The 21,297-nt window shown below is 41.8% G+C and overlaps 1 protein-coding gene across 8 annotated transcripts in view; it reads right to left on the bottom strand.

Annotated features, from left to right (window-relative positions):
• TRMT44 (tRNA methyltransferase 44 homolog) overlaps positions 1–21,297 on the bottom strand; it is a 29,819-nt gene continuing 8,522 nt past the window's right edge. For all 8 annotated transcript variants that reach the window (XM_020805773.3, XM_078394096.1, XM_020805771.3 and 5 more), the window contains exons 5-11: positions 19,964–20,071; positions 19,466–19,537; positions 12,893–12,993; positions 9,548–9,731; positions 8,467–8,845; positions 4,710–4,826; positions 1–258 (exon numbers count right to left, since the gene is read on the bottom strand). In XM_020805773.3, the coding sequence (XP_020661432.2) occupies positions 17–258; positions 4,710–4,826; positions 8,467–8,845; positions 9,548–9,731; positions 12,893–12,993; positions 19,466–19,537; positions 19,964–20,071 (1,203 nt within the window). In that variant the 3' untranslated portion in view covers positions 1–16. The remainder of the gene's footprint in view (positions 259–4,709; positions 4,827–8,466; positions 8,846–9,547; positions 9,732–12,892; positions 12,994–19,465; positions 19,538–19,963; positions 20,072–21,297) is intronic.

Here is a 21,297-nt window from a genome sequence, read left to right as displayed (position 1 = left end):
TCAAAGTAGCAACACTTTATTGTTTGACATGATTCATCTTTGGTACAGTCAGAGAAGGCTTCAGCTCCTCAGCCCCATGAGCATAATGACAGAATTCTGAAGTCAGAGGACAGCCCTGAGGATGGTGCATGTAAAACCAACACAGGCGAGTTTTAAATGCTCTAGAAGGAAATCTTTGTTTAACATGCTCATTCCGCTTATTTTTCTTGGGTGGCTTCCATTCTCTCCAGTCACGAATATGAACTTTTCCATTTAGAACTGAGATTAAAAAGAGACACCTAAATATTAATACAATGTTACATATATGAATATTAGAATAAGAATGCAGTATGAAAACTACAAGAATCTCATCTCATTGTGTTTGTCAAATCTGCATATGAAATACATATTAATGTCCAACCTCCTAATGAGAGCTCTAGGGTTAGGGACAAACACAAGAAGGCTACCACCACATGTTCTGACATCAGCTAGATTAGTATGGGCACAGGAGGGAGGGAGACCCACCAAAGGATGACATGATCATTAAAAAATATTAGAATGTGCAGAAATGGACAAATTAACAAAGAGATTAAAAGGACAAGAAAAATTAATTTATTACTTAAGCTGGAATGCATTTTTACGATTGGTGGAAAGCAAAAGTTATGTAATAAATAGAACTAAAATGAACAATATGGAGAAGATCAAAATGGAAGAAATTTAATAGGGAATAAGATTGCTTGTAGGTTAAGCTCTAAAAATAGTTTGTTTTATTTATATATAATGTCTTTGTATATTTGTAAATTCTATGTTGGAAAATAAAAAATTATTATTAAAAAAAACACAAGAAGACTACCACCTTGGCCGAGAGAGAGTGAGGGACACTACTATTAGAAACAAGGTGATACCAGTCTCAGAATCATCATTCTGAGTATGGTGGAAAACTGAAAAGTATACAGAATTTTTTTGTCATTTTGTAGATGTTATTGGAAACAAGAATGAGATCTTCCAAGATAAAAGCTGCATGTTAAGTTACTCACAGGATGATCTCAACTGGCAGAATTACAGGTAGACTACAGGAGCAATTTAGAACATCAATCCCAAGCTGCAATAGAGCATTCATGAAGAGGAAACTGCTTCAAGGCTTGGTCTCAGTGGTATGAACAATGGCTGCCTGGATTACCAAGGAGTGTGGTTCAGTGGAATGGGTAGGAAGAAAATGGTCGTTGGAACCAAAACTGCTGGTACTGACATAAGTCAAGCACTGGATACTGAATAGCATATGTGTGTTGCACTTTGCCCAAATATCTATTCCTATTTTAATGATAATCATACTAATTGTATTTGTCTGATGGCGACCAAAAGAGGGAATTGCAAATTGGAGGGGTCCAAGACTCTGAGAATAGTACCAAGAGTAAGTACAATAAGATCCTCTGTATCTGTGGGATCAGTATATGCAGTTTAACTGATATATGGTCTGAAAATATTAAAATTACAGTGGGGCCTCAACTTATGAACATCCCTACTTATGAACATTTCGAGTTACGAAAAGCTCCGGCCGCAAAATTTTAGTGGCCGGAGCTTCGACTTACGAAAAGAAAAAGGCAGGGGGAAAGGGCGTGAAATTCAAACCGTTGATGGTGAAGAAGCTGCTTCTTCACCCCAATGGTTAGGAAAAGGGAGGCTCAACCTCCCGGGCTTCCAACACCGCCCCAACCACCATGCCGGGTGCCGGTGCTTTGGGAGCCTGGGAAGCTGGCACCTGGTGCGGTGGTCAGGGTGGCTTCCGGCTTCTCGGGCTTCCAAAGCCATGCCTGCTGCCCTCTGCCTCCCATCCCCACTGTCTCCTGTAGCAGCAGAGGGAGCGGGGACGGGAGGCAGGGGGCGGTGGGGGCGGCTTTGGAAGCCGAAAGCCGCCCCGACCTCCGTGCCGGGTGCCGGCTTCCCGGGCTTCCAAAGCTGCCTCGACTGCCACACCAGGTGTTGGTGCTTTGGAAGCCTGGGACGCCTCCACAGCAAATTTTTGGATTTGTTTTGTTTTTAGCAGCCCCAGGGGCTTGCAGTGTTTTTTTTTTTTTTTTGGTGATTTTTTCTTTGGCTGGAACGGACTGAATGGTTTTCAGTGCATTCCTATGGGAAATGGTGCTTCGAGTTACGAAATGTTTGAGTTACGGCCACCGTTCCAATACGGATTAATTTCGTAAGTTGAGGCACCACTGTATTAAAAGAAAAAAATCTAGGAAAAACTATTTTCACCTGTATTGCCAGAACGGACCACTAGAGGGAGGCAAAGACTGGGCTATGAATACATGTTAGTGAAGAATGCATAACATGGTCTCTGGCGCATTCTAGTGTCTTGTTCTGGTAAGGCATTTGATTCCCCCCCCCCCTTCACCATGCTGTCTATCTGTCTACACACAAATGGAACCAATCCCCAGTGGAAGTGGGGGTCCTACTGTAAATAAACGTAGCTTTGGTTCTCTTTGTTTCATTTTCTCTGTCCAATTCTAATTATAGTAAACAGCTTCCTGATGTATTGATTTAAAAAAGCTGAGGAAAGTAAAAAAGGACTGTCCACCATCCAGCCCAGGTACAGTATCATGAAAAGAACTTTGCAAAAATGTGAAACTAGTGTATATGGGTCTGAAGAAAGAGCAAGAACAGCAGAACTCGGCTAGAAGCAACTGTTCCCCAGGATAAATAGCTGTCTTCTGAACCAACAAGTCTTATTTTAAACAGAATACCCCTTCATCATTACTTGGAAAGTGTAGTGCTGCTAACAAGACTTCCATAATTCTAAAATGAAGATCTTTTCTCTCAGGGTAGGGGATATTATTCCAAAATATATTTGGAATGTTTGCAACCTAATTTGAGATGCCCTTAAGGTAAAAATACATATGCATTTTATATGATTTTTTGGTATCAACCCACATACAGTGGACCCTCGACTTACAGACTGATGGGAGGTTTGACCTAATCATGATCCACATACAGTGGACCCTCGACTTACAGACGGCTCGACTTACAGACTTTTCGAGTTACAGACTTCTCTGGCTGCAAAATTTAGATTCGACTTGCAGCCAGTGAATCGACTTACAGACCAGAAAAAAACCAAAATGGAATAAAAATAGAATAAAAACCACTGGTTATGGGATTAATCGGTTTTCAATGCATTGTAGGTCAATGGAGATTCGACTTACAGACTTTTCGACTTGCAGCCACCATTCCAATAATTCCTTAAGTAGAGGGTCCACTGTACCAATTCATCAATTTAGAAAAATATTTTGCTCTTAGGCATCAATGATGAAAAACTCCTGTGCTCTCAAAAGTGAACACTCAGTCCTGCACACAAAAGAATCCCTCAGAACTCAGGGCTGTTTAGGACAGGAATGGATTTTTAACCAATGAAAACTCCAGCTGGCATCTTAGTCCCCTCTGCCTGGAGATGTGAAGCTCAAGAGAGACTTCTAGATCAGTGCTTTCTTTCTTCTGGTGGCTTCTGTTCTAGTTACATGGCAATAATCACAGTAGAAGCAAGACTGCCTCCATCCAAATAGTACATTTCTTTCTTTTTAAAAAAATATTTGTGGGTTCTGCATGCCTTTTCCCCCTGCATTTCATATAGCTGAAATTAAGCACACTTACAGTAAGCAGCAAAAGGTACAGTAGATCATAGTTTTATCTTTATTAAAAATAATTTTACTTAGAAGCTGTTAAAGTTTTTATATTTTAAAATTCCATAAATATGCAATAGTTCAATTTTAAACGCTACCTAAAGTTATGAGTGAAATAACTTGCACTCTGATATGAAAATAAGTGTTGCTATTTCCCCTAAATGTCTGTACTTGTTTTGTTTTTATTTTTCAAGAAAAACAAAAAATAAATAAAATGGAGGAAATCTTTTCCCTCATGGCTTCAGAATTTCAAGAACTTTTACATTTCTACTTCTACTTGGCCAGGGAAAGCCTTAGTGAAACCGTTTCCTCAACAGAGGGCTCCTCCAACTGATGTATCAAAAATAGATGTGAATGATGGCATGGAGCAGGGCTTCGAGGAAGATGCCTGTCTCATGATATGATTTGTCCCCAGAAGATAACCTAGGAAGAATGGAGTGGGGTGGGAGTCTCCTGGTTCCCCACCTCAAAGCTAAGTAGGATACACTAGAATTAAAAAGCCAAATTTTCACAACACTTTATCTATTTCTTTCGTGCATGCACTGAATAAGCAATCCTATTCCATGGGCTTGTGAAAGAGTGATTTCAGTTCAGCAGTGTTTCTAACAATCCAATATCTAATAAAACAGGATATTTACAACTGGCTCTGATATGCTATACTGAGCTTTGGTAAAGCTGCAGTTTCAATCCATGTTTGCTTATTGCAAAAGAGAAACAGTAACTATTATAATCACAGAAAGCACTTTAATCCAGCAGAGGCGTCCACAAATAGAGGAAGGGAGAAGACCATTTATGTGGATTCTTCAACATCCTTCTACTATTTGCTTTGTGAGACTCTTTGAGACAGGATCGAAAATGGGGCAAGGGGCTGCAGAAGAATGGGGGAATGTGTGAAAACTGTCTCTCTCCCAAGTGCCACTCACAGAAGCCTTCACAGGACCAAAGAACCTCCTGTGAGCAGAGGGATACTACTGGATAGAATTCCAGAACCATTAAACTCTCAGATTTTGAAACTAACACAGAGAAAACGTACAACCAATAAGCATCACTTGTATTTACCTTCAAACACTTGATGGTTGTTTCTCAGCAAGGTCTGCAGGCCTCCATATTCATTTTTCAGAGTTTTTAAAGTCTTCTTGTCTAAATGTTCTGCAATTTCTCCCAATGTAAGACTCTCTACAAAAATAATATATTTCTGTGAATTAACTTTAGCCCTTGGCAATACTTCTAGCTTGGGGTTTTTAAGAACTGTCAACTGCTGTTCTAAATGTCCTGTAGAACAACCTTTCTGTTGTTGTACTGCATATAACCCATTTGTCTAAACACACACACATATACACATACCCTACATGACTATTTTTCACTCACCACAAGAAGCCATGTCAAAACAATGGTTTGCAAGATACCTAGAAGAGATGTGTAAAACTGATATATTTCACACTTAATAAATATGTCTGCTCCTCTTCTACTCTTCTGACAAAAGTTTTGTCTTACTATATATTATCCATCTGTGAATCAAGTTACAGTTGAAGAGAAAATAAGAAATAGTTATTAACAATGATATCTGAGGCTGCAGCTTGAAGGAATCTATTTCCTGAAAAATATGTCTTTTTCAAATGTCAGGGATAACAATTTTAATTTTTTCAGAATGTTTTAGGCATTAATCATAATAGATATCAAGGCTGATCAACTTTTTAAAACAAATTTTAAAATCTGTGTGCAGTAAGGACAGTTCCGTGATAAAACTGATATGTTCAGTGTTCTCACTTTGGGTGCTAACCCTAAAAGGTATTACAATGTACCCATTTGTACAATGTACCAATAGCATTTTGCTATTGTGGAAAACTACTTGGCAGTCTGGAAAGAGACTATACTCTAGTGCTGGCAAAAATGCAGCGAAATCAGGTCCACTAAGATTACACAGGCCTAGCATGTATCCAGATGAATTCTTCTACAAAAAAATTCTCTTACAAACTTATCTCTCAATTTCCTCCTTTTACTGTATGTGAGCAAAGGTAATGTCCATGAAAAAGAGAGAAGGTGCAGCATTTGCCCAGCCATGTGATGTCACTTTTCCCATTAGTGACATAGTCACCAAAATGTATCAATTTTTGTAGGCAAAAAGATTCCATCTTGCAGAAAAAATTGATTAAAACAAATTTGAAGAATAATGTGCTATTTTGGGATGCATTCACAGAAGTATAGTCTCCAAATCCCATGAGGTACTAGCTCCCCTCTGTTCAGTACTGGTTAGGCTTCATCTTGAGTCCTGCGTCCAGTTCTGGACACTGCACTCCAAGAAGCATGCCAGCAAATTGGAACAAGTTCAGAGGAGGCCCTATGAGGAAAGACTGAAAGAACCAGGCATGTTTAACCTTGAGAAAAGAAGGCTGAGAGGAGATATAATAGCACTTTTCAAATATTTGAAAGGCTGTCATACAGAGGAGGGGGAGGATCTGTTCTTGATCATCCCAGAGTGCAGGACACACAGCTATGGGCTCAAGTTACTGGAAGCCAGATTTCGATTGAATATCAGGAAAAACATCCTAACTGTTAGAGCAGTATGGCAATGGAATCAATTACCTCAAGAGGTGGTGAGTGCTCCAACACTGAAGGCATTCAAAATAAATTTATTTATTTATTTATTTAATTTATATCCCGCCTATCTGGCCCACCGGACCACTCTAGGCGGCTTCCAAATATAAAATCAAATAATAAAACATAGACAAATACATAATAATCAAACAAGAACAGCAGTAAAAATAAAAAGGAAAAGTAAGAAAAAATCAAGAGTTGGCTGGAGGGAAGGCCTGAATAAACAGCCATGTTTTTAATTGGGTTTTAAATTTAGATAACCACCTGGCAGATATCCTTTGATTTATATTTCTGCTTTGAACAGGGAGTTGGACAAAGGCCTTATAGGCCCCCTCCAACTTCATGATTCTATGATAATACGGATCCCAAACAGGTCAGCTTTATTCAACACCAAATAAGGCACTGGAAATACATGGCTCTAAGGAAACCTGATTTAGTGTAGCACAAAAAAGAAATGTCTTGCATAGTATTTTCTTTAGATGTGGAAAAGCCATTCTTGAAGCATACTGGAAATGTCTCTTCTTCGGTTCTATCTGTATTTATGGAGTGGATGATTACGCTCTATATGCCCTACCACCACCATGTGTGCTCAGCAAGGCATGCTGTCTAAGCCATTTCTGTTAGAAAGGGATGTGACACAATGCTGCCTTTATCGACTTTGCTTTTTAACCGTTGTTTGGAACCCTAATCAGAGTCCTATTTGTGTGAGGGCCCACCAGGGACAAATCCTGAAGCTTTGGATAATAGAACTACACACTAGCATACATAATGGGTAAGTGCCTATAAACACATGGCTAATGTATTTTCTCACTGCTGAAATCTATGGCCTATTTACATACATTTACAATTAACAATCCAGGACTAGAGACATAATGGCCAGGACTATGTGTATATATTATCCAGAATTTCCCTCCTCCTAGAATGCACCTTTGCCAGAATGATGTACAGAGAATCCATTCCTTCTTTACCAAAATGCTAACCTGGTTTGCCAGTTATTCTTTCTTGTTTGCAGACAGACAGATTCACACTCACTGAACAAGCACATTCTCAATTCTTTGGATAAACCTGTGTGTTCTGTGCCGTCAAGTCGGAACCAACTTATAATGACTCCAATAGGGCTTCAACATAACTGAGATATTTAAGAAGTTGCTTCACCAATTCTATTCCCCCAGTGACTTCCCATGGCTGAGCAGGTATTTGAACCCTGTTCACCAGAGTCCTTGTCCATCATTCTACCACCACCACCACACTGGGAATCCCTGGGTAAACTATTCTGAGTCCTATTGCAAATCAAGCTTGAACTATTTCTAGAGGCAAAAATGACAAAACTGAGACTATCATACTTTGGACACACCATAAGAAGACAAGTTTCTCCAGAAAAGACAATAATGCTGGGAAAGGTGGAAGGCAGCAGAAAAAGAGGAAGACCAAATATTAGATGGATCGACTCTACAAAGGAAATAACATTGTTGAGTTTACAAGAGCTGAGCAGGGCTGTTGAGGACAGGACATTTTTGAGATCATTCACTTTTACGGTCAGCAAGTGTTCACTATGATTTGACCATTCAATAAATGTTGTTTCTTACCAACTCCATTATATATGAGTTATTAGGATACTATGGATGTACAGTGGTGCCCCGCATAGTGACGATAATCCGTTCCGGAAAAATTGTCGCTATGTGGAATCGTCGCTATACGGAACCAAAAAGCCCATAGGAATGCATTAAAATCTGTTTAATGCGTTCCTATGGGCTTAAAACTCACCATTATGTGAAAATCCTCCATCCGGCCGCCATTTTTGCTTCCCGGTAAGCAAGGAAAGGGCATGAAACACAGCGGGTGGCTATTTTGTTTATCCAGCGGCCATTTTGGAACCACCGATCAGCTGTTTTAAAAACTTCGCTATGCGAAAATCGGTAAGCGAAACACTTACTCATCATCGCAAAGCGATATTTTACTGTTTAAAACATCGCAATGCGATCGCTTTTGCGATCGCAAAAACACATCACTATGCGGATTCGTCGTTAAATGAATCGCTCGTTATGCGGGGCACCACTGTAACTGCAATTTAAGGCACTGCTTGGAGATGAATTTTAAATGCTTTCTTACCTCATGCAGCAGATGAGATCTGATGACTTCAAGAATTATAATGGCTAAAGCAATATTTTGAATCCCTGTAAATTCCCATTTTTATATATATATCCTGGGTAAAAAATCTCACCTCCTCTGTTCCATGTGGTTGTATTTCCAGGTGGACTTTCTTTGCTTTCACTTAACAACAGCTGTACTACCTTCAAAACCACTTTGTCTACAAAATCCTTAGGGAGAGCAGTACAGTTTCTCATTTGTTCTTTCCCCCTGGGCAGAAAACCAGACATTAAGACATTTTCTACATTGGTATTTTGAAACACTTCTTCATCTCCTGTAAGAGCTGTGGTGTGACCTGCTGTCAAGAAGCTATCAACTTGGTACAATCTGTCCTTTTTATCTGATGCTGTTTTGTTGAAGGATTGGCGACTGTTGATATAGTGTGCTCGCTGGTCATCAAGTACAGCATCTTGTATTGCTGGATATGTTCTAGATTTCCCAATTAAGCATACCTATGAGCAAAAAGATTATTATTCAGATGCTAATAATGAAACACAACATGAATTGCTCTGAATGTAGACAGACTCTACCTCTCCAGCAGGATGTCTTAGTTTCATGTGATTGCAGTTACAGAGCTTGCAGCAACCAGATGTCTGTTCTGTCCTGAATCTAGTGGCAATCTTTACTCAATTGTAAACTGCCAGATCTACAGCATGGATAGTTTAAAACTACATGACCTATTGTATTTGGAACAACTTTGCATTCTCACCTGTATTTCTGTACCCTGCTTCCCTGAAAATAAGCCCTAGTATGATTTTTCAGGATGCTCGTCATATAAGCCCTACCCCAAAAATAAGCCCTAGTTAAGTGAAACCCCGCCTTCCACCATTGTGCAGCATTGTGCAGCAACCAGAAGATGACATGACAGTAAAATAAAACATCCCCTGAAAATAAGCCCTAATGCATTTTTGGAGCAAAAATTAATATAAGACTCTGTCTTATTTTAAGGGAAACATAGTATTTCCAGATAAACATATCAATCAGTAATATTTTTACTGAGAAAACATTTGATTTGATCTGAATGATTTGAATGTGAAGTGTGGCATTCCCTGGCACAACCCTGGCTTTCAAAAACAATATTGACTGCAGCTCTGTCTTACAAGGAAGACAATGAGATTTTGGGATGTTTTAAGAACAAGGTAAATGAAATTTACTCTTTTAGTTGAAGGAATTCTCAGGCAATCTTCTTCCACTTTAAAGCCACAGACAAGTCCCACTTCTGTTACAAAATCAATGTACTCTCTGTACTGGGTTTTCTTACTTTGCCTTCGGTTATATTTTCCATGGAAATCAAAGAAGCAGCAGGGCAATAGAAAATACCGACAAGAATAGGAAGATCTGCAATAAGACAATAGATCAAGACATATAGGATGGTGTATGAACTGAAATGGGCACTATACATTTCTGTAAGTCTATAAATGGTTGCACACTTTTGATTTCATCTATGCAATATGGAAAATGAGGATTTCTCAAGATCTGATTTATTCCAAATTATCTCCCCATTCAGTCTTTAATGTTAATGTATAAAATAAGCAAAAAGTCATGGAATGATGGACTAGAACTCAAAGAGACCTGGATCTGAATCCTCACTCAACTATGCAAGCTCATGGGGGAATGGCACTGGTACTCACACATGTAGAAATCTCTTTTTCCCCGTCAAGTTGTGTTATTTTATACCTTTGATGTACTGGTGCAATCCTTACCAGGATTCCCTTTGTGCATGACTTGCTCTGCTTCTTTTTAGCATTGAAGCTAGGAAGGTGGCCGCCATTATTGATGTGTGCATATTAATATTTTTTTATTTTTCGTGCCCAATACATCAATACATTACTGCTGCCATCACATTACTGGCGGGTAATAATTTTTTATATATCTATGGGAAGATACATTGAACCGTTGGTATGCCAAAGTTACCAGGGGGGAGGGGGATTTGTAGTACTGCTATGTGGATATGCCATGTCCATTGTGTGCAATGTATTTCTGCAGGAGCAGCCAGTGCCATTGAGGGACACTTTCCCAAATAGAAACCCCTTCCTGATCAATGTTCCCTCTAATTTTCAGCCCCACTGGGTGGTGCACCAATCCCCTCGTATGCAAGCCCACCCTCCCACAGGGTTTCATTTGACCAGAATGGAAGGGGCCAGAAACAATTGCTATGGGTGCACACGGGAGGAGGAAAGCTGCACGGAGGGGACAGAGCTGCACACAGTCATGCATCTCAGAGGAAACCTTGCTTCCAATATATCAATGTATTAATATTTGGGAAAAGGAACAAGTCCCAGCCAGGAAGGAGGAGGACAAGCCGTCCCCTCAAGCACCAATCGCAGAGGGATACGAGACAGTGTACACACTGTTGCCAGCCATAGCCCAATTAGAAGCAGGGGGGCAAGAGCGGGAAAGAGGAGGGGGTATGAAAACAGGGAGGATCTGTGGTAGAGAGTTAGGGGGAAGGAGGAGGTGAGGTGGATTAGCAGACAGTGGTGGAAAGGGAGGAAAAGGAGAAGAGGGAAGAGAAAGAGGAGGTTATTCCTTTAGGATGGGGATGGAAGATCCTTGGAGTTGGGAGAGACTTAAGATGAAGTTGCTGATAGAAGAAATAAAGAGAAGACAGCAGTATCAGAGGGTCAGCCTGCCTGAGGGAAAGAGAGAGAAAGGCAAAGGGGAAAATAAGAGAAAGGGGACAGAAGGATTTGCAATTCAGTTGGGAGAAGCAGAACCCCCCAAAGGGAGGAGATCGCTGGAAGAGGGGAGCCCAATCGAATCCAACCAATCCACCACCCACGACACCTACAGAAGGAGAGTGGGCTTGGCATCCCTGTTGCGGCACCATATGCCTATACATATGGAACCCAATGAGAAAACCAACAGATCGAGAGCAGTTTGGAGTGAACCCCCAATACTGAATTCTTCTGTTACTCCAGAATTGAAAGATAGCTGTGTTAAATGGAAGGGCCTGTTGGTCCTACAGAAGTTATTGTTCACAGTTCCCCAATGTTAGACAATAAAAAAGTTATTCAGTAAAATGAGCCTCTGCCGTTTCTGGAGAACAAAATGGAGGATGGAGCTCACCCAAACTTGAACTCACTCACGATATTATTTTTTAAAAATATACTATATCTATAAATCAAGGGGATAAATTACCCCTTGAAGCAAGAGAGAAAACAAACTGATAGCAGGTCTAGCTTGCCATAACAATCCAAATAAGAAGAAATATGTCAGTACCGCTAAAAGTTCTTGGGACATTTGTCCTGGGATATAAACCACGTGACCAAGATTCAGTACAATAGAGCAGGGGTCCCCAGCCCCCAGGCCACAGACTTGGAAAAACTGGGCCACCGAGACAGATTTTCAAGGGTTAAAGGAGCACACACACTCTCGCCCACTTTCTTGCACGCACACCCGCCCACCCCCACACTCACGGACACCCGCCACCCACCCATCCCCGGTCCTTGGGAGAATGGTCTTTAACTAAACCGGTACCTGGTGTCAAAAAGGTTGGGACCCACTGCAATAGAGGAATGGAAAGTATCTGAAGAAATAGAGAAGATTTCCCTTGTGTGACCAAGACCTAACACAGAAAGAAAACTAGTGCTTAAACTGATGCACTTCACTGGAAAATGCTACTGTCCTCTGATGGCCACCTGGCAGATTTACACCAATTCTCTTTTAATTTTCCTCCTCCATTTTTCCTTTCTCAAGCTGTTTTTCCTCGCCACAATATATGTTTGCTCCTTATGTCTGCTTATGTTTGGTCAAGAGCAAGTTTAAAAAATCACTTTGGGCATTCCAGCCAATCAAGGTCCAAATTGAGAAACAGCACCACTCTTTTTTTCTAGGTTATACTCTAATTAACCAAAACTTTTCTTGGTTTCACAAGCATTTGCTTATTCCAATCAGAGATAACCTCTGCAAATTATTGGTTTTACTGAAGCATTTATTGTCATTCTACTAGACATTTATTTATTTATTTATTTATTTATTTATTTATTTATTTATTTATTTATTTATTTATTTATTTATTTATTTATTTATTTATTTATTTGCCACCCATTTGGCAACCCAGGCTTATGAACACAGATGTATGCTTCCCACTGTATCATTTAAGTATATATGCCAGAAGCCTGTTGGTTATGTCCTTGAACATATGCCATAACTTTTAGAGATAAATCACCTCAAATTAGAAACTACTGTAGACATTATTTGTTGTGTACTCAGTCACAGGGTTTAACATACAACAGATAATGTCTATGGTTATTTCTTAACTAGAAGTGATTTGCCTCTAATAGTTATTATGTTTGCATTATGCTGGGGTAAATTCCTAATAGGATTTTGACCACCAGACTTTTGTGCAATCGGTTTTTACATTATCCTTAGTTCTTTTGTTTTAAGTGCTATTTGTTCAATATTAGAAGGACAATTCATAGACAAACAGCTCCAGGATAGCTCTCGATTTTCAAACTAATTCCACCCCTCTTGCCAGAAGTATTGCAATTTGTTACCTGGCTGCAATTACAGGTATCCATGGTGTGAGTTCATCAGAATGATTTCCAATTAACCAGTCAACATCTGGATACAGATTGTTTGGACTAACTACATTTTCCTAAAAGGAAACAACAGAAATGTTTACACAGGATGCCTCAAAAGGCTAAAAATGATTTACTGTTGTAACCTATCAGAATTCATGTTGCAGTTAGTTTCACTCTGAAATGGCATGGCATGCTTTTGGGGAACATTTTGTACTAAAAATGAACACCAATACTGAGGTTTATCATGCTGCATATAAAGTACTAGCTATAGCATTCACATTATGAGTGGCCCTTTGGGAGATCACATACAAAGTACACAGCAGTTGGTGATCCCTTTAAGCTTAAAATTCCACACATAGGCCCCACATAGACAGCACAGTGATCAGGCTAAGCAACCTCAGAAGTTGCTGTTACATACAGCACTGATGTTACCTGTCTGTCATGGGTTTGGAGGGAAAGTTCCATCCTATGGGGAGTGGAAGGCGGGACATCAGGAGGAGGGGCTGTACTGTATAAATATGTGATGCGTGTGTGGAGAAGCTAAGCAGACGAAGCAGCAGCTGGGAAGAAGGAGTTGGTGTGGGAGTCTGTGTGTCAGACAGGGTACTACTGTGTGTCAGAGTACCAACCTGATAGGTTCAGGTGTCTGTTGGTTAGCCAGAACTGATAGGTTCAGGGTCTGTGCTTTAAGTTAAGGGTTCTGGGTGAACCAAACTGTATGCTTGTATGAGTGAGAATAAGCCACGTTCCTTTATGTTATTCACCTAATTGTTTTATTTACCCTGTTTGTATTTAAAATAAACCTTATTCTTTTATTGTTTGAAAATCCATCCCTGGTCTGTGTGACTTATTATAGGGAATGGTTGGTGGCAGCTTAGTGTAACTGTGTGACAGGTCCCAGTAGGTCTGGGTTTGTCACATTGATTGGTGTCCAGCGTGTGGGATACGACTGGTCCAGTTGTCCAGCGGTCCAGCAAAGCCTTGGCAAGTGTGCCCAGAGCAAGGGGGGTCTAGTCAGGGACAGTCTGAGGCGCGTAGGTAATCTTCTAGGTGTACCTCACGGGGAGGTGCGCTAGTAGAAGAACGTGCCAACTGGGGAGACTTAGATTAAGGTGCTCCGAGGCAGCCTAGTTTTGGCGGGAAAAAGCTGAGGCAAAACTGCGTAGTAACAGTGAGCTAGCTTGCCAGCTGAGAGGCCCAGCAGAGGGGGGTAGGCTCTGACTCGATACTGTTGCAAGTTAGTGCTGAAGAACAGCAGCAATCTCTAGGGAGAGCTGGTTCTGAGGCAAGAAGGAAAAAAGTGGTCGTTTTATTTTGAGGCTTGACTTTTTAAAGCAGCCTGTTCTGAGGGGGGATTATGCCCTTGACTCGAAGCCAGATGGCCGAAATGAGTGAAGTGAAAGACCCCCAGATTGACCAAGGTTCTGAGGATGAATTTGGCTCAGTGCAGGGTGACAGCACAGGAGAGCAGAACCCAGAACTTAGAAAATTGCTCATAGCCCAACAGCATGAACTGAGGATGAGGCAATTTGAAATGGAGGAAAGGGAAAGAGAAGAAAGGGAAAGGGAGAAACAACGGCAATTTGAACTAGAGAGAGAGAGAGGGAAAATTGCTCTGGAAAAAGAAAGGATGGCGTTTGAATTAAGGAAACTGGAACTGATGAACCAGAACAATAATAATAATAGGGATTCTGAGGGAGGCCAACTGTCTAAAGCTGACCTGAAGAAATTCCCTGTGTACCACAAGGGAGATTGTCCTGAGGTGTTCTTTTCCTTAGTGGAAAGAGCGTTTGTGGACTTCTCAGTGAGGGAAACTGAGAAGATGACCATCATGCGATCTTTAATCAGTGGTAGCCTGGCTGAGGTTTATGCCGAGATGCCTGAGGAACTGATGAAAGATTTTGCAGAGTTTAAAAAACTGGTGTTTGCCAGACATGGGATAAATGCAGAGCAGCTGAGACAAAGATTCAGGTCCCTCACAAAAAAACCAGAACAGACTTTTACCCAAGTGGGGGCCCAATTGGTGAGGCTGCTTGAGAAATGGCTATCGCAGGAGGGAACAGAGACCTATGAGCAGCTTAAAGATTTGATAGCGCTGGAGCAGTTCTATTCAGTCCTGCATGGGGAATTGAAATTCCAGGTGAGGGAAAGGAAACCGAAATCTGTGGCAGCAGCCGCTGAGATCGCAGATTTTATTTCCCAAATAAGGAAGCCCTTGGGTGAGGGGAAATCTGTAGGTAAACCCAAAGAAACCTACAGCAAGTACTCTCAGGGACCAGGGAAAAGCCAGCAAGGGGGAGGGGCCCATGGTGAAGGGAAGCCCTCAGACATGAAACAAAGACCTCAGATTTTGGAGGGAAAACCAAAACAAGATGAGAGAGAATCAAAATACACCAGAAAATGCTATTTTTGTCAGGGAAAGGGTCATCTAATCTCAGAGTGTGAGAAATTGAAGCAGCTAAAAGGAATGGTGCCTCAGAATTCTAGTGGGACCAAGCCAAAAGCTGTGTTCTGTGTCCAGAAAGAGCAAGGCTCAGTGTCACAGAGGGAGCCTGTTGCCATGGCTACTCAGTCTGGAACAGCTACCTCTGCCGAACAGGCTGAGGAAAAGGGTCCTCTTGTGGAGGTAAAGCGCTGCTTGCTGATAAAAACAGATTCTCAGTTGTTTGAGACAGCTGGGGTGGACGTAGGAATACTTGACCATCAGTATAGGGGGCTGCGGGACACTTGTTCCCAGGTAACCCTGTGCCATCCAGATATCATTCCTCGGGAATTTATAATCCCAAATGAGAGCATGAAGGTGGCAGGGATTGAGGGGCAGGTAATCTCTCTGCCAGTAGCAGAGGTACCTGTCAACTTTCAAGACTGGAGGGGAGTTTGGAGGCTAGCGATTTCATCGACTCTGCCAGCAGCCGTGCTCGTGGGAAATGACCTGGCTGAACATGTGAAACGGGTGCTAGTGATTACACGCTCACAAGCCACCACAGGGACAGTTCAGGGGGGTAATGATGAGCCAGAGACGGAAGCAGAGGGGAGTTCAGAAGCTGTGGTGGAAACCTTAACCACAGACAGCAGATTTGGACAGGAGCAAAAGGCAGACGCCACTCTCCAAAAGTGTTTTGAACAGGTGACTGACGCCCAGCTAACACCTGAAACCCCAGTGAGATTTCTGGAGAAAAAGGGGATTTTATACAGAGAAACCCTGAGGAATATCTCAAAAGGGGGAGATGGGATCAGAAGTCAGCTGGTGGTACCTGAAAAGTATCGCCCCATGATCTTACAAAGGGGTCACTCTGACATGTTTGCTGCACACTTAGGGGTGAAAGAGCCCCTTGATTTGATCAAACAAATTTGGGAGCAGGTCACCCAGGATGACCCACAAGACGTTGTGACATACATAGACACCTTGATGAATGACCTAAGGAGAAATCTAGAGCTGGCAGCAGAAAACCTGCAAGCTCAGAAGGTCAGACAGAAAACATGGTATGACCACAAAGCTAGAGAGAGGCACTTTGACCCAGGGGAGGAAGTGCTTTGGCTTAGGCCCTGCAGAGAGAATAAACTGCAGCTCAAATGGGCAGGACCATATAGGGTCATTTCCAAGATGTCAGACCTGAACTACCTAATAGAGCAGGAGGAGAACCAAGCAAGGAGGGTGGTTCATGTGAATGCCCTAAAACCCTACTACCGAGGGGAACAGAGGGTTTTATTCGCGATAAAATCAGCTGAGAGTGAGGAAGCTGAATTACCCTTCTGGGAGGGTAGAGGGGAAGTAAAATACAACCCAGAGGAGGTAAAGATCAGTCCTGCACTCACCCAAGACCAGCAGCAAGAACTAAAGATGCTGCTTAGTAAATATCAACAGGTGTTTTCCAACAAGCCGGGGATAGTGAAGGGAGTGATGCATCGGATCCACACAGGGGATGCACCCCCGCAGGCAGTATCCCCATACCGAGTAACGGGACCCTATAGGGACAAGGTGCGGAAGGAGCTGGACGAAATGCTGAGGGAGAACATAATCGTCCCCTCTTCTAGTCCTTGGTCCTCTCCGATAGTCCTTGTGGACAAGCCTGATGGGAGCATTAGGTTTTGTGTTGATTACAGGAAATTAAACCGTGTAACCACTCCTGATGCCTACCCAATGCCCAGGCTAGACAACCTGATTGAAACCATAGGGGGTTGTCGGTTCATCTCATCATTGGACCTGGTAAAGGGATATTGGCAATTAAGAATTGATCCCAGGGATCAAGAAAAGACTGCCTTTTGCAGCCCTTTTGGTCTCTATGAGTTTCGAGTCCTGAGCTTTGGTCTCAGAAATGCACCAGCCACATTCCAAAGGCTGATGGACCAGACCTTGGCAGGGCTCAGTGACTTTACAGTGGCCTACATTGACGACATAGGGATCTTCAGTAATACCTGGGAAGATCACCTGTTACACCTGGAGTTAGTGCTGCAGAGGTTAAGTGCAGCAGGGCTAACAGTAAAGGCCAGCAAGTGTCAGCTGGGTAGCCCAGAAATAAAATACTTGGGTCAAATGGTAGGGGGAGGAGTGATAAAACCCCTGGAGGCCAAAATAGAAGCTGTTCGTGATTGGCCTAGACCCAACACCAAGAAAAAAGTCAAATCATTTCTTGGGTTGGTGGGCTACTACAGAAAGTTCATCCCGAGGTTTAGCGAGATTGCGGCTCCGCTGACCGATCTGACGAGGAAGAAGGCTGATGACCGCATCCCGTGGACCAGCGACTGTGAGGCGGCGTTCCAGAGGTTGAAGGAGGCGTTAATCAACTATCCTGTCCTGCGTGCTCCAGACTTCGACCGGGAGTTCATCATCTACACCGATGCGTCTAACAGCGGGGTAGGAGCAGTTCTGTGCCAGGAGGATGAGAATGGTGACCAGCATCCAGTGTCCTACCTGAGTAGGAAACTTCAAAAAGGTGAGAGACATTTGGCAACCGTGGAGAAGGAGTGTTTGGCCATAGTCTACGCGATCCGGAAGGCCAAGCCTTACATCTGGGGAAGACATTTTATTCTGTGTACTGACCATTCACCATTGCAATGGTTAAAGACAATGAAAACCCACAATAGCAAACTTATGAGGTGGGCTTTAAACCTACAGGACTATGACTTTGAAGTGAAGGTGGTCAGAGGGTCAGTGAACTGTGTTGCTGACGCCTTATCAAGAAGACCTGAAGAATGAAGACGGCGAAAGAACATGGACTATGTGTATATAATGCTGATAAAAAGTTAAATGTACCTGGTTTTGAATCTGGTTTGTATGAATAAAGGTAAATTGATGTACTGTATATGGTAAAATGTTTAAATGCATATTTGCTATGGTTAACTTGGAGTGTAAGTATGAGTAAGTATAATATGGTATGTATAACTGTTTTTGTGTATTTTATACAGGTTGTTTTTTGGTGAAAAGCACCTTAGCTTTCCCCCTACAAAACAACTTTTAAAGAGGGGAGGTGTTACATACAGCACTGATGTTACCTGTCTGTCATGGGTTTGGAGGGAAAGTTCCATCCTATGGGGAGTGGAAGGCGGGACATCAGGAGGAGGGGCTGTACTGTATAAATATGTGATGCGTGTGTGGAGAAGCTAAGCAGACGAAGCAGCAGCTGGGAAGAAGGAGTTGGTGTGGGAGTCTGTGTGTCAGACAGGGTACTACTGTGTGTCAGAGTACCAACCTGATAGGTTCAGGTGTCTGTTGGTTAGCCAGAACTGATAGGTTCAGGGTCTGTGCTTTAAGTTAAGGGTTCTGGGTGAACCAAACTGTATGCTTGTATGAGTGAGAATAAGCCACGTTCCTTTATGTTATTCACCTAATTGTTTTATTTACCCTGTTTGTATTTAAAATAAACCTTATTCTTTTATTGTTTGAAAATCCATCCCTGGTCTGTGTGACTTATTATAGGGAATGGTTGGTGGCAGCTTAGTGTAACTGTGTGACAGGTCCCAGTAGGTCTGGGTTTGTCACAGTTGCCTCCTCCCAATAGTCTAAATTCTTCTGTTTAAGGAAAACCAAATTTGGATCCAACCCCAGCAGTGAATCCAACACCGTATCAGAAACATATAGAGGATTTATGCTGGCATGAGTGTAACTGCAATGGCAAATAACAGCTAATTAACGAGTTGCCATTTGCATTGTTGGTAGTGTGCCAAGCTGCATGACTGGCACACAGCATGGAATATGAGAAGCAACACATAAATTAGCAGCAATTTGCCACTGCAATTTATGCAACTACACCTATACCAAGGTAAATTCCTAAAGGAATTCTGGCCCATAGCTCATCATATATGAGTCATAAATTTTCGGGAAGGATAAGCAACAACAACTAATTGTGTACAAAGATGTAGATGTAAACATAACATACTGCATTTGGTTAAAATTCTACATCTCATGATTTATTTATTTATTTAATTTATACCCCGCCTATCTGGTCGGTGAGGACCACTCTAGGCGGCTAATGGGTGTTTTAAAGAAGATCTCAAGAAGAAACTGATGGTAAAGAAAACACATTTTAACATACAATTTCACAATACCTCTAAGTATGTTTGTGGACCATACATGTCCCATATTTTCCTTCTTCTTACATCAATTCCTTTACCTGAATGCTGGAAATGTAATATATGAATTATTAGTTAAATGTTCATATTAGCAAACACATTCTTCTTCCTCAAAGTAACAATGGAAACACTGTGCCTTCTGAAGTCCCTGTGAACACACAGTGCATGATTTTGAAACTGAGACGTGGTGATAAGATTCATGCCTGTTTTAAAAATATTTTTTCCAGGGATACCATAAATTATTAGGGATTAAGCAGTGATACTTGTAAATTGATTTATGCCATGTGGCTTCCAAAGAAGCATATCAATACAGAATATTGCACTATTACAAAAAACATATACTTTTAAAAATAATCACATCCACATGCTATCAATAAAATGGCACTTAATCTTTTATTGATGTGTATTCTACTGCATTTAGCAGAGCAGGAAACAATGGAAACCTGGCACAGTTTCTCTGTTCAAGTTATTTACCCCTTCATTGCTCAATATGTGAACTAGGAGGCCATTTCCACAGCCAAGATCCATGAAAGATTGTTTCTCGGACAGTCCTCTCTCAGCTCTCTCATCTTCCCAAAGTATCTAAGAACAGGCAAAACACAAGTTTTAAAACCTACAAGAAATATTAGTATCTATTTACAGATATCAGAAATTATACTATAGAATTTACAACTGAGATTTATGGTTGCATTCTTCTTTGGCAGAATCCCTTTTCATCCCTGAGCAGCACCTCATGGCCTTACTAATGCATTGATATGGACATCCAGAGGCAGGGGAACTTCCTGCTCCTGGGGCCTGCCTGGATCCTGGAATTCTGCACAGGTGGGGTCCCAAGACCTGAGAAAGACTCTATGTACAGAGGTCTACGGACAAAGGCTTTCCTGCTTTACATGTCCATTCTAATGGAAGAAGCCACATGATCTCAAGATAGCACCCAAAGCATGACCTTGAAGGTCTTTGTGATTGAACTTTCCTGTTTCATGCAAGGTAGAGGTGAAGGAAGCAAAGAAGAATTTCATAAAATCCATAGTATTTCATAAAATGTAAAGTGGAAGGCTACTTGTAGCTCTATAGTTGTTGGACTACAACTCCCATGATGCCTCACAGTTAGCTGCATAGTACTGGATTGGGTTGTTGGAAGTTGTTGCCTAATCACATCTAGGGGCACTGGTACAATACACTAGAAAAAGCTGCTTATGTTATGTGCCATGAAGTCAGAACTGACGTATAGTGACTCTGATAGGGTTTTTCAAGGTAAATGAGATATTGAAGGAGTGGTTTCACCAGTTCCACTTCCCCAGTGAGTTTCCATGGCAGAGCAGGGATTTGAACCCAGGTTTCCTGAGTCTTAGTTTGTTACTCTATCCCCTATACCACATTGGGTATCCCAGTGCTGCTTAGGCTCGGGTATTTCACTTGCTTTTTTAAAAGCTTGTCCAGAAATAGGAAGGGAAGGAGAGATCTTAAAGCTCTAGGATTAAGAGTAAAGAATCCCAGGGCTCCAGCTCCAGCACACTATATGACTACCAGCCCCAAAAGACAAGGAAGAGTAATGGTCCCATCTAGCCACTCCCCAAAAGCGTAGTAGCCTAGATCAGGTCTAGACTGAAGGGTAAGAGGTCCAGGAGAGACGTAGTGGGACTCACTCTCACAGAAGACTTTGCAACAAGGGGCTCAGAAGATGCTATCAATTCTACTTCAGATCCAGATCAGCTTTCTATACAGTGGTGCCTCACTAGATGATTGCCTCGTGGGATGAAAAACATGGAAGATGACTGGTTTTTGCGATCACTATGGTGCCTCGCATG

Source organism: Pogona vitticeps, chromosome 5 (assembly GCF_051106095.1).
Source record: "Pogona vitticeps strain Pit_001003342236 chromosome 5, PviZW2.1, whole genome shotgun sequence".
Classification (NCBI taxonomy): Eukaryota; Metazoa; Chordata; class Lepidosauria; order Squamata; family Agamidae; genus Pogona; species Pogona vitticeps.
Note: the sequence above shows the minus strand (reverse complement) of the source record. Positions and strands in the feature narration are given on the sequence as shown.